Source organism: Synchiropus splendidus, chromosome 3 (genome assembly GCF_027744825.2).
Source record: "Synchiropus splendidus isolate RoL2022-P1 chromosome 3, RoL_Sspl_1.0, whole genome shotgun sequence".
NCBI classification, from domain to species: Eukaryota; Metazoa; Chordata; class Actinopteri; order Syngnathiformes; family Callionymidae; genus Synchiropus; species Synchiropus splendidus.
The window spans coordinates 31,714,302-31,731,419 of record NC_071336.1 but is presented as its reverse complement, the minus strand read 5'-3'; the positions used below and the strand labels follow the sequence as shown (position 1 = coordinate 31,731,419).

The window sequence follows — 17,118 nt, the reverse complement described above, 5'->3', positions numbered from 1 at the left end:
GCAAAACATTTGCAAGTTGAATCTGAAAATAAGAGTAAGATCTAAAACTACTGTAAAAAAAGTATTAAAAAAATAACGTTTAGAATTAAATGCATAAAATTAATACAAAAAGGAGAATAAATAAATAAAAAAATATAATTAATTAAGGATCAGGATCAAACCTTTTTTAAAGTACAAACATATTTCTGTGACAATTACTTTTTTTTAAATGACACATTTGACTTCTTTTTTTTATTAAAACAAAAAAAAAAAATCTGAAAAAAGTCATTATACAAATTCAACCAAGCTCTCTCCTCTTCAGGTGTCCGGGGCCTTCAGGTGTGATGAGGAAACGTCTGCTGCTTCAGAGCTCTGTGCTCGAAACATTCAGCCTCAGGTGAGTCTGTTCCAGGAACAAGCCGCGTTTCTACGCTAGCACCACAATCCAATGAGGGTTTCCTGTTTCCCCAGGTGTCAGCGCTGAACTGCAACCACACGGCCAACATCAGGTGAGTGGTTGTGTCTCTCCTCTGCCTGGGTGACAGCTGACCGCCTCTTCTCTGAATGTAGTGGAACCAACTGTAACGTGCTGCTGGAGCTCAGCCGCCTGGTGTCCACGTGTGAGCTGCGGCGGTTGGCGGCGTCTGCGCTCCAGCGGGCAGGAAGTGAGGGGGTACGAGTGAGGATTGTCGGAGAGGTGGAGCGAGTCGGTGGGTCTAAATCTGGAGGTCTAATAACACATGTAGTAGATATAAACTGCAGCATCTGTCTCCTTCATAGGCCTGCACGATATATCGTAAAAAAAAAAAAAAAATCGCATTTATTTACAAACCGACTGGATTTGTATCACAAATGCTACTTTCCTTTGTGAGTTTTACGCTCCCCAGCGGCGCTGCAAGCTACTACTTTCTGAGTTCCCACGACGCTCGTGACTTCAACCAATGACGAAGCGCCTTGTAGTCACGTGTTTCACTGGTGGCGTGAACGCCGTAGTGATTGGGTCGGTCGGCGACAGGATAGAAACTGAAGGAATATGGAGGAGACTCAGCCCCCCCAAACAGCCTCAAAACGAACATGTTAGGAAAAAAAGGACGGAGCGTGGAGAGTGTTCCGGGGTCATGAAAGTGAGAGCGCTGGTTCCTCAGCAGCTGTTAGCGCAGCTGGCGCTTAGCAACACCCGCCGCTCCCAGAGTGACGTTCGGAACGCTAAGCTAATTGCCAAACAAATAACCATGAATTTCACCGAGCTAGATGAGCAGCCTTTCTCAGGTGTCGGAGACAGAATTGACTGTCGCTGTTTTGGAGTCAGGTGCGGCGTTTGTCAGCCACCAGAAACTGTTGAAAACATTTGAAGTGGAAACTTTCATCAATGCAGTGCTCTCTGTCTGGGAGACCCGCTGCAATCTGTCAATATTTCACGGACACAGCACAGTCTCACATCAAATTACATGTTTTTCAGTTGCGTCTTTTTGATATATATAGTATACCTTCACCTTTTTCTGCTGCTTATCTGGAGTCGGGTCGCGGAGGCAGCATTCGGAGCAAGGAAGCCCAAACTTCCCGATCCGCACAAACCTCCTCCAGCTCTTCCCGGGGGATCCCGGGGCGTTCCCAGGCCAGACCGGAGACATCATCTCTCCAGCGAGTCCTGGGTCTTCCCCGGGGTCTCCTCCCGGTAGGACATGCCCGGAACACCTCCCAAGGGAGGCATCCAGGGGGCATCCGGATCAGATGCCCGAGCCACCTCAACTGGTTCCTCTGGATGTGGAGGAGCAGCGGCTCCACCCCGAGCTCCTCCCGGATGACCGAACTCCTCACCCTATCTCAAAGGGTGCGCCCAGCCACCCTGCGGAGGAAACTCATCTCAGCCGCTTGTATCTGCGACCTCATCCTTTCGTCATGACCCAAAGCTCGTGACCATAGGTGAGGGAGGGAACGTAGATCGATCGTCCTTTAGTCATTCAAGTAGATCGGTAAATCCAGAGCTTGGTCCTGTGACTCAGCTCCCTATTCACCACGACGGTCCGATGCAGTGACCGCGTCACTGCTGCCGCTGCACCAACCTGTCTATCAATCTCACGCTCCCCTTTTCCCTCACTCGAGAACAAGCCCGAGATACTTAAACTCCACCACTTGGGGCAAGAACTCTCCACCGACCCGGAGAGAGCAAACCACCTTATTCCGGTCGAGAACCATGGCCTCAGACTTGGAGGTGCTGATCCTCATCCCGGCCGCTTCACACTCGGCTGCAAACCGCCCCAGGGCGTGCTGAAGGTCCCGGTCCCATGAGGCCAGCAGAACAACATCGTCCGCAAATAGCAGAGATGAAATTCTGTGGTTCCCGAACCGGATCCCCTCCGACCCCTGGCTACGCCTAGAAATTATGTCCATAAAAGTAATGAACAGAACCGGTGACAAAGGGCAGCCCTGGTGGAGGGACCGGGAACAGGTCTGATTTACTGCCGGCAATGCGAACCATGCTCCTGCTCCGAGCAAATATAGTATAGATATATAGATATAGATATAGATTTAGATATAGATATATACAGTTGCTGCATTCTTACCTTCTAGAAGAGGTATAATAAAACCTTTCTGAGTTAAAATGCTTTAATGGTCGATATTTTGATAACAAATTCATTGTCAATCCATGTGATCGGTGATCGGCTGCAAAAACCCTGATCGGAGCATCGCTACCTCAAATCTTATCAGCACCTCAAACGTCATATGCCGGGTGATGCAACTTTGTTTTGTCATGGTTTATGTGTGCAATAAACTACGTATTTCATGTGGGGAAAAAATCGTGGCAGAGAATCGTGATATCAATTCTTTACTAAAAAATCGTGATCACTAAAAACGTAGTTTCAAATCCACCACAAGTTACTGAACATAATGTTTTGACAGATTGATCCCAGTTATTAAGTCACATTTGCAAGCGAGAGAGGGTTGTTGAAGAGACGCAATAATCATGGTGTTAAACTTCTAATTTATCTCTCGATCAGGTCGGAGTCAATGTGAAGGCGCGGCGTCCTCTAGTGGCAGGTTTGTGAGGTGCACGTCTTCGTCTTCCCTGGAGGAGGTTTGTCAGGCGAACCTCAACAGCAGCCTCTCCTGGTGAGTCCCATGTCTGCGCATGTCTCCAGTAAGCGAGGTGCGTTCAGAGGTGTTTTTCAACCACTTCCTGAGGTCTACAAATATTCAACTCTTAATCTTTTTTTAGGGATTTGGAGGGGAATTTGGTCTAAAAATTTGACATAGATGTGCAGAATTCTCAAAAATAGTACAGGAAATGTGAGATCAAAATGTTCCATAAATTGCAAGTTTAAAATTGAAGGCAACTGATTTCAATGGTATGAAATTTACTAAATATTTGTAACAATTTAAGAAACATATTCACCCACTGACATGATCTAATTGCAGCTCTCTTTTTGATCCACACTCGATCACTGAGTCCACAACAGATACAGAGTCCTGCAGCAGTGAGTGTCATCCACACACGGAGCCTCCACGAACCCCTCTGTTCCCTGACTCTTCTTTTTGTTTTCCAGGTGAAGCACCTCAGCTCTGTGACTGCTCAGCCTTCTGCAACTCCACCAGTAAGACCGCATGTTTTCATCAGAATAAAGAAAGACGGAGTCTGCTCCGTAGCACTGTGTGCGTGAAGCCTGATGGAGCCTCATTGTTTACGTAAAAAAAAAATGAACCAAACTAACAAATATAATAATATAATATAATAAAATATGTCTATTAAATAAATAAAACAAACAAACATGAATACAATACAGAGAAACGAGTCCATATTAGCAGAAGTGAAATTCATAACTATTTTGGAAAAAATAATTTATCAATTAAAAAATGTAGGAGGAAAAAAATAAAGTAACTGTAATGAATAAATAAACTAGTCACTTTGATAACATACAAGCTAAAGTCACTTTATGAATCAAAACTTTGCCTGAGAGATCCAGCAATGGACTTAACAACTGCACCTGAATACACCATCCCTGGTCTTTGACAGGTGGGTTCAGGGGCTGAACTCGGCAACAGAGCTGGAGACTTGGTTTCAATACAGAATCTAATATTGTATTCCATTCATGTGTCTGTCCTTCTTCCGTCTCATCCCAGATCAGTTGTACGCCACAAGACTGGGGATCAGCAGCGCCGCCGTGACCCTCGATCTCCTTCAAACTCTGGTACGTGAACGATTAGATGTATATTGAAGGAAGTACAAATAAAATAAGAGAAACAAATATTTAAATAGAAATCTGCTGAGTTATTATCAGTCCATCCATTCATCTCACTGACCCGCTCTGCTTGTGTGTCATCTATCCATCCATCATTTTGCCTCATTTCTGACAGAGAAACATGAGCATCACTGTGATTTCCGTTTCTCCACAGCTCTCATCTCGTCCATGTGACACAGCAGCCGAGTGAGTCCCATTATTCCTCAAACAAACCGAGCGGATCATGCGTGTCTTCACGTGCCTCTCTGCCATTATCAAGCTCACAAAGCCAGATTCTCAATAATGGCTCCCTGTTGTCCCATCAATTTCTCCAATTTCCCCTCGGGGATCAATCACCTCCTCCATTAATCCATAACCCGCCAGTTAAACCAAGAACGGCGCTGAGGAGATGTGATTCATGTCTGGATGATCACTGCTACTCCACGATCGATTCACTCGCTCTCTCTTTATTCACAGATGCCAACGCTATCTCAGCATTTATCAGTTCTACCAGGTAGATCTCCGCATCAGCATTTATTCTTCCGAGACTTTACTGACTTGACTCTGACTGGATTTCTTGCTCCTCACCCAGGATGTTCATCTGCAATGCCACGGAACAGAAGACAGGTACAGCTCCGCTATTTTGTGTATAAATAACGTGGTCATAATGTTTGGCAGACTGAGGAGTGGTTACTAACTGTGAGCAAAAACGATGCAGGCAGGATGGAATCATTGGAGGAAAGTGTCAGGTGTGATGTGTGACAAAAGGGTGTTGGCAAGGATGAAAGGGAAAGAGTCCAAAAGGGTGGTGAGGCCAGCAATGTTGTATGGTTTGGAAACAGAGGCACTGAGGAAAAGACAGGAGGCAGAGCTGGAGGTAGCAGAGATGAAGATGCTGAGCTTCTCTCTGGGAGTGAGCAGGATGATGATAGGATCAGAGGGACAGCACATGTGCTCAGGTGTTTAGGAGACAGTCAGTCAGAGAGGCTGGATGGAGATGGTTTGGACATGTACAGAGGAGAGAGAGCCAGCACATTGGTAGGAAGATGTTGAGGTTGGAACTGCCAGGCAGAAGGTGGAGAGGAAGGCCAAAGAGGAGATTGATGTAGGTGGTGAAGGAGGACATGAGGTTTGTAGGTTTGAGAGAAGAGGAAGAGGACAGGGGGAGATGGAGCAGGATGATCCACTGTGGTCGGGAGAAGCCCAAAGGAAAAGAGGAAGTTCATCACAAGCTTGATCGCAGATGTGCTGCAGCTGAAAACACTTTTTTTCCGATCAGTACAAGCTCCAACTGTTGGAATCCTACTCAGGAACCGGCCAACTCCGGCATGCCAAGTCACTTCCAGTGGCCCACATCAGCATTATTACGTAAAATTGGCTCAAGACTCAGTTGTAATTGTATGTGCAACAAAAACTAGAAATGCTTGGGATCTACAAAGATTACAGGCTGTTTTGTAGCAAGAGGGAATATGAAAGGCAAGAATTATTCTTCCACAGAACTGGTTCAGAAGGCAGGGGGTTGCATGTAAACCGGGAATGTATACAAAGCATGGAAAGTACAGTCAATAATCTCAGTTGCACAGCCACGAATGTGATGGTGAAACTGAGGTCAACAGAGAGCAGTGAGGCCATTCCACCACAAGATTCCCCAAACTTCCTATGGCGTCTTCTGCCATTGTTTTGTGTTAGGCACCTCCAGACACAGTATTTCTGGATAACCGTGTCCCTTACACCTGTAGGCTGTACAGCTGCATGGTCATCATGGAGACGTCCAGAGCAGTGGATGGTTGCCTCCTCAGTGAACTGGTGCAGCGACTCGTTGACACTCAGGAGAACATAACAACGGAGCTTCCGCTCACACAAATGGGTTTGTCCCTGACCTTTTCTGTCGCCTGTTTGAGTTCATGAAACCGAGTAGGTTTATCATTTGCGCTTCCAGTGATCTGTGGTTCTTCTGAGTCGACTGTGGGCGACTTGTTGGCTTCCAATTTGACCTGGTCTGCCAGTGACCAGCTGGTCTCTGACATCTGCCTCCCTGAACCCACACTGTTTCACTGGTAAGGAAATAGAAAAGCGGAAGTTTCCGTTCTGATGATTCAACTTTATCTCACTGGTCTTTCACAGCAACGCCAATCAAAGTGTGGCTGTGCTTCTGAGTCAGAACTGCTCTTCCTTTCCTGAAACTCCAAGCACGACGACTCCTTCAACCATGTCCGAACCCACAACCACAGGAGCGCCCCGAAGCTCAACTGCTGATGACAAAACGCCAGGCACAACAAATACACCTGAATTTCAAACTTACACCACAATTATAACCATCACGAGCAACATAACAGACTCAGCGTCTGCAACCAAAACATCCACGTCATCTGCAAACACAACAACTTTGAACAACGCAGAGGCGACGAGAACATTCACACAGACACAAAATCACACGACAACAAACCTAACAACAGAAGACACAATGTGGCCGACTGTTAACATCATCGATAACGCCACAACAGAAATGAACGCGGCATCATCTGCAACTAGCACAACAACGAATAGCCCAGCTACAACAACCTTCGCTACATCGTCTGCCCCTATCTCAACAGTATGGGTCACAACCGAAGGTCCTGAGACCACCCCAATGTTTGCTACAGCTACAGCTCCTTATACGACTTTGGCAATGAGTACTGAGCCGATATCTGGTCCACCTGCTTCTACTACTTTTGCTACCAGTACTGCTGCGACAACATCTACTACAACTGCAGATTCAACCTTTGATTCAGCTACTGCTGCGGATTTCACTACTCCCTCCACAACATTTGGATTCGAGACTTTCAACATAGTGGCTACTGAAACTACAGCTAGCTATGATGATGCTACAAATAATGCAACAAGCTACACCTCAATGATGATCACCGATATCACAAATGAAACTCCCGCCATTACAATCACAGAAACAATTTACACTTACACGACAATAGAAGACACAACACAGACAACCGTCAGTGAAACCGAAACTCAAACATTTTTCACGTTTCTTGACAACACAACAGATCACACTTCGATCCTCACCACACCTTCGCATACAACATCAGCGAGCGTGTCTACGACTGTAAACAATGTAGCACTTCAAACAATTACACTCACTCCAAGCAACACAACTTACAACGTAACTAGCTTCCCCACAGTTACAGCCAATCTCAGTAGCACGACGCTAACTTATAACACGGCAACCAGTTCACCTGTAAACACAACACTGTTTAATGCAACAGCAACAACAAATCAAACAGCAGTAGGAAGCACAACTGTAGCTAACGACAACAGGTCTTTGCTCAATCGGACAAGCAGCAACGTAACAACGAGTTCTCCGACAACAACTCAGACACCAGGCTTCGATTCAACCACAGCCTTCAATAACCTCACAGCAGTCGAAGCAACAACATCCGCCAGTGTCGCTGCAGCCATGCCCAACAACCAAACACTGCAGAACACAACTGCGTTTTTCAATAACATGACAACCGCAACACAATCCAATGAGACTGTACATACAGCACGCACAACGGACGTTCCTCTGACACACAGTACTGCAGGTGTGGGCCATAACACTACCACCAACATCAACACAAACTTTGCCACAAATGTCAATACAAACATTACATCAAACATTAAGACAACTGCAACCTCAGCACCCAACCTCACTGTGAACACAATCAGAAGCACACAAAACACGACGGTGGACGGGAGCCTGGCGCCTAATTCGACTGCAGCCAGCCGGACTACAGCTGATAGAGTTGGACCACCAGTCCAGGCCACAACTGCCATCAACAGCAGGAGCACAGCAGGTGCGGACACTACACAAGAGACATGCTTCAACCCGCTCAGCCATATTCTATAACTTCAACAAATTGTTGGTTGTTGCTCCTCCTCTAACAAGACATTTCATGTCACCCAAGTCATACTATCTGTCGAGCACGTCCTGGGTGTCCTTTGGTTCCCCTCACAAGGGAGGTTTCTTCTTTTCACCCTGGAGCTGTTCCTTGGGCCTCTAGCTTTCTAAGGACAGATGTCCCTATCACCCAGCGTGGAACATGGTTTTTGATCTGTATTAAACCTGACCTGATAAAAAAGTAATTTTTTTCCTGAGAGCGCCACCTACCCAGCTCTGACAGAAGTTGAGGACCTTGTTTGAGAATTTGTTTCCAACATTAAACACTTCCAATTCCATAAAAATGATAAATAGGTGTCTGTCTTAGGGCAGCCTTTAGCGCAACAATGCTACCTCACAAAATCTATCTTAGCTGATACATTCCTCCAGCACTCAGTGTTAGGATAAACAAGGTTATCTTTTTAATGATTATATTTCTTTTCAGGCTCTCGGACCAATGTCACAACAGTGTCAGCGACACAAACCCAAAACCAGGCGTCTGCAGAGCAACAAGTAGACGAGCTGCTGAGTCAAACACAGGACGCCTCGCGCCTCAACTCCTCTCAGGTAAACAAGCAAAAGGCAAGTGGGGTGTTGAAATAGTTCTGCTACATTTCAATGTATCAATGTAGATTGACATGGTGGTCGGGCAACTGGAGAAGATCCTGGAAGCAGAGTCTATTTCTATAGAATCGGGACAGAAGGCGATCAACGTCATCAGCAACCTGATGCAGGCAGACCCCGCAGTTCTCGCTCCATCGGCCAACCGGTACCGACCCACTCACCCCTCACTCCTCACGACACGGTAGAGAAGGCTTCACTCTTTCACCTCCGGACAGGATCATCAAAGTGGTGGACAAAGTGGGGGAGAAGCTGTCAGTGGAGGACAGTAGCGAGCTCCTCTCTTCTGAGTTGCTGGTTCAGCTGGTGATGCCGGTCGATGGAACCAATTTTCAGGCGACCTCTGTCGATATCATCAGCACCAGTAATGTTCAGGTAGATCTTAGCCGGAAAGAAAATGTCGAATTTAAGAAAAAAAACAAGACATTGTGATCATTCCTAATCTTTCCTGGTGCTTCCAGACCACAGCTCTCAGCAGATCCCTCTCCAAAACCTCCGACCCACCTGCAGGGTCCGTGTTTCTGCCCTCGTCCCTCACCGATGGTCTCAGTACTGAGCAGCAGTTGCAGGCCAGCAGGGTCCAGTTCACGTTCTACACCAATCCCATTCTCTTCCAGGTAGTTACTTCCTCTCGGTAGAAGATCAGAACATGATGATGATGATGATGAATATCTCCTCTCTGCAGGACCAGACACTGAACAACCAGACTGAGGTCAGTCCAGTTCTGGCCTCCAGCGTTTCCAACTTGTCCATCAGCAACTTGAAGGAGGACATCCGCTTCACTATCCGACATACTGAACCCCAACAAGTGAGTGAACACAGGTCTCATACTCGCGTCAATAGAAGTTTCATGAGGTCCACTTTCTTTTCAGGCAAACTTTGAGGCTTCCTGTGTGTTCTGGGACTTCAGTCTTCACGGTGAGCATCTCTCTGTCTGACGTCTGCTGTCAAGGAAAACAAGTCAACAACTTTGTATCTTTCAGGAGGTTCTGGAGGTTGGAGTTCTGACGGCTGCTCTGTGCTCAACAGTTCGGCCGAAGAGACCATCTGCGGCTGCAGCCACCTCACATCCTTCGCCATCCTGCTGGTCAGTGTGTCGAGGTTCTTTTCTAAACAGTCATCTCCAAGTTGTCGGCACAACGGGAGGTCTCAGAATTGGGTCAAGTTTTTGGTGTCAAGATCAAGGGAGGTTAGGAAGAGAACAATGTGGTGACGTCACAGTGGCAACAAGAGGGAAGGGGGCAGGAGTGATCAGTACCATGATGCATGGTTTACTGAGTCAGAGATGGACCTGCGATGAAGAGCATCACACGACTCCAGAGAGACTAGGATTAAGACCTAATCTGGTTTTCGACGACAAGGAAAGCTATCTTGATCATGCTAATGTGCAGCTGCAATGATGAAATACAGTCCTGGTTTATCCAAAATGGCGCGTTCTTTCCCACAGGATTTGTCCCGGGGTGGAATCACTGACCGACTGCAGTCTCAGATCCTCACCTTCATCACCTACATAGGCTGCGGGATCTCCGCCATCTTTCTGGCCGTCACCCTGCTGACTTACCTCTCGTTTGAGTAAGCCCTTTTTTCTGCTTCACACCACTTGTTTTCAAGAGACTTTATAACAGTAAATAAGAATGTCAGGACAATAAATCAAGGACAAGAGATGAGAAACATCCAAGAGCAAACTCATGTCGCATGTGATAAACTGGCAATGTGCCATAAATTCTAGACTATAAGATGCTACTTTTTTCTCTCGGTTTGAACCCTGCAGCTCATACTACAATGCAGCTAATGTATGGAGTTTTACAGGCTAAAGTCACATGAAATCACAGGTGTTTTATTGACCTCAAATCGCTCAAAATGCGATGTTTTCGCCCGTATGTCCGCAGCTGAAGTACACCATTAGACACACGGGCGAAAACATCACATTTTGAGTGCTTTAATGTCAGTAACAGATGTGAGGAGTTGATGATTCCAGTTCAGAACATTGACCGATTTGTTTCATATGTCAGTCTCCATGCTGGAGCCCATTTTCAAAACTAGTTTAGAAGTGATCCTCACGCATTTATTTCTACGATGCAGACAGCACCACTGCACCCGCGGGTGATCAAATGGGTTTTTTCAGCCAGTGTTTTCACTTCACTTTGGTAGGGTTGGTAGGGTAGGGTTATAAAGTTGGTCCTCCTCTGTGCAGTAAGCTGCTGCGTGACATCCCTGCCAAGATCCTGGTGCAGCTCTGCACGGCCCTCTTCTTCCTCAACATGGTTTACCTGCTGGACGGCTGGCTGGCCCTCTACACGGCGCCAGGCTTGTGCACCAGCACCGGCTTCTTCCTGCACTACTTCCTGTTGTCAGCCTTCACCTGGACCGGGCTGGAGGCGCTGCACATGTACCTGAGCATCGTCCAGGTGTTCACCCCGTACCTCAGCAGATACATGCTCAAGTTCTCACTCATGGGCTGGGGTAAGTGGAAAAGAGTACTCCTGAGTCTGAGACCAAACTTGAGAGTCAGTGCGGTGAATGTCTCGTGGTTCAACAGGCTTCCCTGTGGTTGTGGTCGTCATTATCATCGCCGTGGACAAAGACAACTATGGCCTGGTCACATATGGGCGGTTCAACGATGGGACAACGAATGACTTGTACGTTCTTTTCCTTCACGTTCAGGAACTTGACCCTAACACTCGAGTTTGACCCTAATACTAGGTTTTGCACGTTCACGTGTCAGTGTAGTGTGTCCCAATTCTCCTCAGACGGAGGACACTCGTTGTTCACCTCTTGAAATGATCCCTTCAAACCGAGGGAGCTCTAGAGCTGACTTGAAACCAATTGGGAATTTGAAGTGTGGATAGATTTCCAGGATACCGCACTACTTCATTTAAAAACAATGTTGGATAGGACAACAGGGACATTTTAGTAACTAGGACTACTCTTCCGTTTGTTTACTTTCTCTCGCATCACACGTTAGCGGCCCAAATGGTCTGCCGTGTCTGACAACATGAACAATACAACATGGATGTACAACAGTGGGCTAGCATCCAGGCTAACGTTAGCATCCTCATACCTCTGACAGATCTATCACTGCAACATAGCGGTGAAGCCGGCTTCGGCTCCGCCCATTTCTTCTCCGTTGGTTCACCAAACCAAGTGAGATGATCAGCACCGATGCAAGACGTTGCAGAAACGTTGGAGCTGGCATTTCCAAAACACAGCAGGAAACAAAACACAGCACGGCAGCCAGTGACACGCTGTCCTTACGCGTCGTCATGAAGTGTTGTCCCAATTCTGAGGGACGTCAGTCACTTCACTCCGTCGTCGGAGGGCACTTCATAGTGGAGACCACTCAGAACCAAGTGTTAGGGTGAGAAATGGGACACAGCCTTAATCCCTCAATAAAAAAGTTCACTATACATTATTGGGTCTGGAACAGCTCAGCCATTTTTATGCGAGTCAATAATAACAGCAACTTCAAGACAACCTACTACATTAACTCTCCTCTGAGTCTCCGGTGGATGACAGAGCTCTTTGCCTAAGGAGACTTCATTATGTGCTTTTAACAGCAAGTCTCAGATCATAGACAAGCACATCATGACTTTGAGGCACTGATCCTCATCTCTCACTGAACTTTGGAATGAATGTCATCATGAGCTGATTAGACAACCAGGACCATAAGGTTCCCTCAGCTGCTCCTCTAAAGTGGCACTGGCCCTGCACTGTGTGTGTAAACATTACGTTGGGTTACCATGTCTCTACAGCTGCTGGCTTAGAAACGACATTGCCTTCTACGTGGGCGTCGTCGCCTACTTCCTCCTCATCTTCGTTCTGTGCGTCATCGTCTTCATTGTGGTGATGGTCCAACTGTCCCGGATCAAGAGGCAGAACCCCCAGAACCAGTCGCCCAACAGAGGCGTGATGGCCGACGTGCGCAGCATCGCCGGACTCATCGTGCTGCTGGGCCTGACATGGGGCTTCGCCCTCTTCGCCTGGGGGCCGCTCTACCTGCCCTTTGTCTACCTCTTCTCCATCTTTAACTCGCTGCAAGGTGACATCTGACCTCAGACCGGGTGAAGTCATCGGTTTGTTGTCAGCTGGGTTAATCGCCAAGCTTTTCTACAGGTTTCTTTATCTTCATATTCCACTGTGCGTATAAGGAAAACGTCCGCAGACAGTGGAGGACGTACCTGTGCTGCGGACGCCTGCGATTGGCTGAAAATTCAGGTAGAGATTTCCCAAATCCCACCACACATTTCAAGCCTCTGACACTGTCAGACTTGAAGAGTTAAACTTCACAACTTGCTTCCGGCAGACTGGAGCCGAACCGCCACTCAGAACACGCGACATTTATCCAGCGGCACGGCGACCACGTCCCTCAACCACCTGACTTCACGCAGCTCCTCGGTCACCAGCGACAGCATCAACAGCAGCGGTCAGTGAAGGCGCCGCTCACGTTCACAGTCAAACGCCTAACATGTCGGCAATCTCATCGACAGGATCGGTGTTTGTCGACAGCGGCATTTCAGACACTTCGCACAGCGACGTTGTCCTCAATGAGATTCACAGACGAAACCTCACGCACCAATTTCAAGTCTGAGAAGACCGGTCATGACGAAGGGTGATTTTAAAACGCACAGCAGCTGAGGCTGAACCAAGTCCACCAGCATGGAACAAACGTGTCAGATCCGGTGACAAATGTAGAATTTATTACTGAAGAAAGCACTTATTCCTGCTCTGACTGAAGATTTTTACTTTTTTTACTCAATGTTTTTTGTGTCTCCGGATTTGGTCCTATTTTATAAAGTCGGTTAAACAAGCATGGCTTCTTTAATAAGAGATTTAATTTCAGATAATATCAGTATTCTTCTAGTGCATGTGAAAGTGAAGATGTGGAAGGTGAATGTAAAGATTTTGATTCCAAGGATGTAATAATAAAGTTGTCAATCCACTTGACCATGGTTTAATTCTACTGCACTGAGCACAGCAATGTCAATGCACAGTAGATTTTCTGTCTTATTTCCGGTGCGTTTGTTTTCGACATGCAGTGAAGTGTCCTTCGCTCCAGTCAGAGACACCCCCTACGCTGGACTAACTCATTCTCAAAATGGGCTCTCGTGCCTCATAACTCCCAAAATAATCCAGTGTCAGCAGAGTCTGAAATTCTAAATGTGTTATGCTGAGCGGCTTCACAACCTTGTGTCTCCCTGCAAACAAGAGCTGGGCTGATGAAGCTTCATGAAGCCTCGTTTTCAGAGTTCAGTAGATGGCGCTCTTGATTTTAGAGAGCATTGAAAGAGTCATCCTAAGATTCTCAACCAGAAAGCTGAAGCTGAAGCTGAAGCTTCTCAGCCATAATAACCATTAAACAAGATATGGTACTGTAATTCACCTGGAATCTGTCTCCATACAAACTAACTAGAATGAGAGGGGAAGATGTAAATTAATAAATATGTATGGCTGAAGTAATGTCCCCAGAGTGGGAAGAATCAAAGCAATCTATCTAAAATATGATAAAACCATAGTAACCACCACTAGATATCATGTTTTCATAATCGATATAGGTTTTTAAAATTGATTTAAAAACGACTGATCACTTGCCGTAATACAATGAGATGTTTGAACACAATGAAATTATCTTTTGTTTTACTATTTTGTGACAACATGGTGATTTAGTTACATTAAAAGAACACTCAAACTACAAACTACTTTTTCCCTTGGGATTTGAACCTAAATTACTTCTCACACTTTTCAACAAATCATTTAACGACCATCAGAGAATTTATATCCGTATACCATGTACAGTACATGCAGCTCTCACAGTCAGCCAGCAGAGACCAGTGTTCTCCTGCTTCACCACCAGGGCAAAATACTTGGTTGAGTAGATGTTGCAAAGAAGGCTTCATCCACAATCTGACACGTACGTGTAACAGTGGTGTTGACAATCAATTCGTGATAAATAAACATACATTTAACTTATCGTCGATGGCGACAGGACTCTTACGATCAGAGAAAGGTGAAGTGAATCTCAGTGATGTGCTGTAGAGGTGTACTGTTACTGTTATCAGGTGACCACGAAGCAAATATTTTGTCCCCAAAGATGACAGTAAAGATGGAAAAATGTTGACGTTTTAGGGATATATTATTAATGGCGTTATTGGGAAAGGGTGACAAGCGAGCCATCAAAATTGGAGGCTGTTTGCAACATCAAAATAGATTAAAATAAGTTTTAAAAAAATCTTGTCAATTGTAGACTGCGACCAGTGAATGGTTGAAATAAGCCTATAAATTATTTTTATACCTTGATATTGAAATATTGACAATAATATTTTCATAAAATGTTGCAATTTAATAATACTAATAATAATAATTAGAGCTGTCAGTCGATTAAAAATAATGGAATTAATCATAGGATTTTGTAATTAATTAATCGAATTAATCGCATTTTTTATGTCATATCTGCTAAAGGTCTCCTGATAAAGTTCTAGGATGAACTTTATCAGGAGACCTAGTTGAGTTCTAGGATATTAAAAAATTGTAGTGCATGACTAGTCAATTGAATACAGTAAGAAGAGAAGATCTGAAATTCAGTTTTTTACTGGTGAACTGTGCTTCATAAGTGAAATCCAAAAGTAAAGGTCAAGCACATCTGCAAACCAGTTAGGCCAGGTGCATTATTCAAAAAACAGCAACAGTTAAGTAGTAAGAGAGTTAAGTTAAGAGTTAAGTAAATAAAATAAAGCTGTCTTCAAAAATATAAAACAAATACAGCAATACAGTGAAATCAATAAAATAAAGCTGTTTTCAAAAATGTAATACAAACACAGCGATTCAGTTAAATAAATAAAATTCTGAAATAAAATAAGGCTGTCTCAAATAGGCACTTAAGCTTAATATAGCAATTAAAAAATGAATAATAATTTAATGTAATTAATTTAATTTAATTAATTGTGTTAAATTCTTTAACACGTTAAATTGTGGTGTATTTAATTCATCGAATTAACGTGTTAAAATGACAGCACTAATAATAATGAAAAAAAAAAATTAAAAGACAGAGTTTGCACTGGTCCAGCATCAGTTCCATGCCTACTGGAGACATGATATCATGTCAACTTGTTTGCAACATTTGGAGCCCAGATATGTTGAAACAGCATCACAGGATCAGAAGTCACAGATTAAAAATACGTGTCTGGTTTTCTCGATTCATTCTCAGCAATGTCTGCAACCAATCAAACTAAAAGTCATTTCCAGCGCCGAGCTCCAATTAGGCAGGAAGGTCGAACATCTCAAGCGCTTCTGTAATCAGGGTGAGGGTGAGCGGAGGAGTTCAATTTCAAACCGATGTTTTCGCTGTTTTACATCAAACCCGAGCATTAATTGCACACTGAAGTCGCCTCGCGCATGTCGTGACATTTCCACTCAGACAAGGTTGTTTTAATCAGCACTGTCAACATTTCAAAAGGTCACAGGTCACGCTGCTCCTGAGCATATGATACCAAAAGCACAAATTGAAATATGGTTCTGTAATTCACCTGCAACCTGTCTCCATACAAACTACAATGAGAGGGGAAGATGTAAATAAATAAATGATCCAAAACACCTCTGGCTCAAGTGACAAGTTTAATGTCTCCACAGTGGAAAGAATAAAGGCAATCTCTGGAAAACATCATAAAATAATAGGAAACAATAGGTTTTCATAATTGATTTAAAAACGACTGATCACTTGCCGTAATACAATGAGATGTTGGAACACAATGAAATTACCATTTTTGTTATTTGGTGACGACATGGTGATTTAGTTACATTAAAAGAACACTCAAAACATTACTTTTACCCTTGAGATTTGAACCTATTTTTCACACATACATCATTCAACAACCACCAGAGAATTGAAACGGATTTAGAACGCAAACACTATGAGACCAGAGTGAGATTCCTCATAATGTTGACAATCATCATGTTATTTTTACCGACAAAAATAATACATTTTTTGGTAAATAACATTAATAGTTAAAAGACATAAAATATTTAATTATATCATATACGTCTCCACTGATTTCCATTAACTTTAAGAGGATATATACTTTAAGAGGATATATATATATATATATATGTTTATATATATATATATATATATATATATATATATATATATATATAAACAAATGTTTTCGATAATGTTTTTGAGGTCGTATTTACCTCACTGCGGTTTCTGTCGACTCGTAAACAAGCTACACACAGCTTCAGCTCCATTCTCCAATTAGTTACAGAACACACAACGTCTAAACCGTCTGCACCTTACCTGCCAAGGTTTGGGTCAGACAGAGACGGATGAGAGTTCGGTCAGGTCCACTCGACTGTAATGGCCGACGCCCACCTTACCTTTCCAGGCAGAGCCAG

General features: G+C 44.5%; 1 protein-coding gene and 1 long non-coding RNA gene across 5 annotated transcripts in view; one reads left to right on the top strand and one right to left on the bottom strand.

The window, feature by feature from the left end:
• LOC128755652 (mucin-5AC-like) overlaps positions 1-13,652 on the top strand; it is a 26,905-nt gene extending 13,253 nt beyond the window's left edge. For all 3 annotated transcript variants that reach the window (XM_053859528.1, XM_053859526.1, XM_053859527.1), the window contains 27 exons: positions 302-376; positions 451-488; positions 550-689; positions 2,979-3,090; positions 3,397-3,455; positions 3,525-3,572; positions 4,099-4,166; positions 4,372-4,403; positions 4,674-4,710; positions 4,789-4,823; positions 5,936-6,063; positions 6,136-6,253; positions 6,321-8,026; positions 8,555-8,676; positions 8,742-8,878; positions 8,949-9,105; positions 9,192-9,347; positions 9,416-9,538; positions 9,603-9,648; positions 9,714-9,817; positions 10,178-10,302; positions 10,925-11,193; positions 11,270-11,369; positions 12,483-12,769; positions 12,844-12,945; positions 13,034-13,153; positions 13,218-13,652. In XM_053859528.1, the coding sequence (XP_053715503.1) occupies positions 302-376; positions 451-488; positions 550-689; positions 2,979-3,090; positions 3,397-3,455; positions 3,525-3,572; positions 4,099-4,166; positions 4,372-4,403; positions 4,674-4,710; positions 4,789-4,823; positions 5,936-6,063; positions 6,136-6,253; positions 6,321-8,026; positions 8,555-8,676; positions 8,742-8,878; positions 8,949-9,105; positions 9,192-9,347; positions 9,416-9,538; positions 9,603-9,648; positions 9,714-9,817; positions 10,178-10,302; positions 10,925-11,193; positions 11,270-11,369; positions 12,483-12,769; positions 12,844-12,945; positions 13,034-13,153; positions 13,218-13,318 (4,545 nt within the window). In that variant the 3' untranslated portion in view covers positions 13,319-13,652. The remainder of the gene's footprint in view (positions 1-301; positions 377-450; positions 489-549; positions 690-2,978; positions 3,091-3,396; positions 3,456-3,524; positions 3,573-4,098; positions 4,167-4,371; positions 4,404-4,673; positions 4,711-4,788; positions 4,824-5,935; positions 6,064-6,135; positions 6,254-6,320; positions 8,027-8,554; positions 8,677-8,741; positions 8,879-8,948; positions 9,106-9,191; positions 9,348-9,415; positions 9,539-9,602; positions 9,649-9,713; positions 9,818-10,177; positions 10,303-10,924; positions 11,194-11,269; positions 11,370-12,482; positions 12,770-12,843; positions 12,946-13,033; positions 13,154-13,217) is intronic.
• Positions 8,508-17,118, bottom strand: LOC128755654 (uncharacterized). 2 transcript variants are annotated; one of them, XR_008414162.1, is made up of 4 exons: positions 17,021-17,118; positions 9,562-9,671; positions 9,235-9,489; positions 8,508-9,111 (listed from the first exon to the last, which is right to left on the bottom strand). It is a non-coding gene; the product is annotated as an uncharacterized LOC128755654 (long non-coding RNA). The 2 variants fall into 2 exon arrangements; XR_008414163.1 differs by having other exon boundaries at positions 9,562-9,674; positions 17,021-17,085.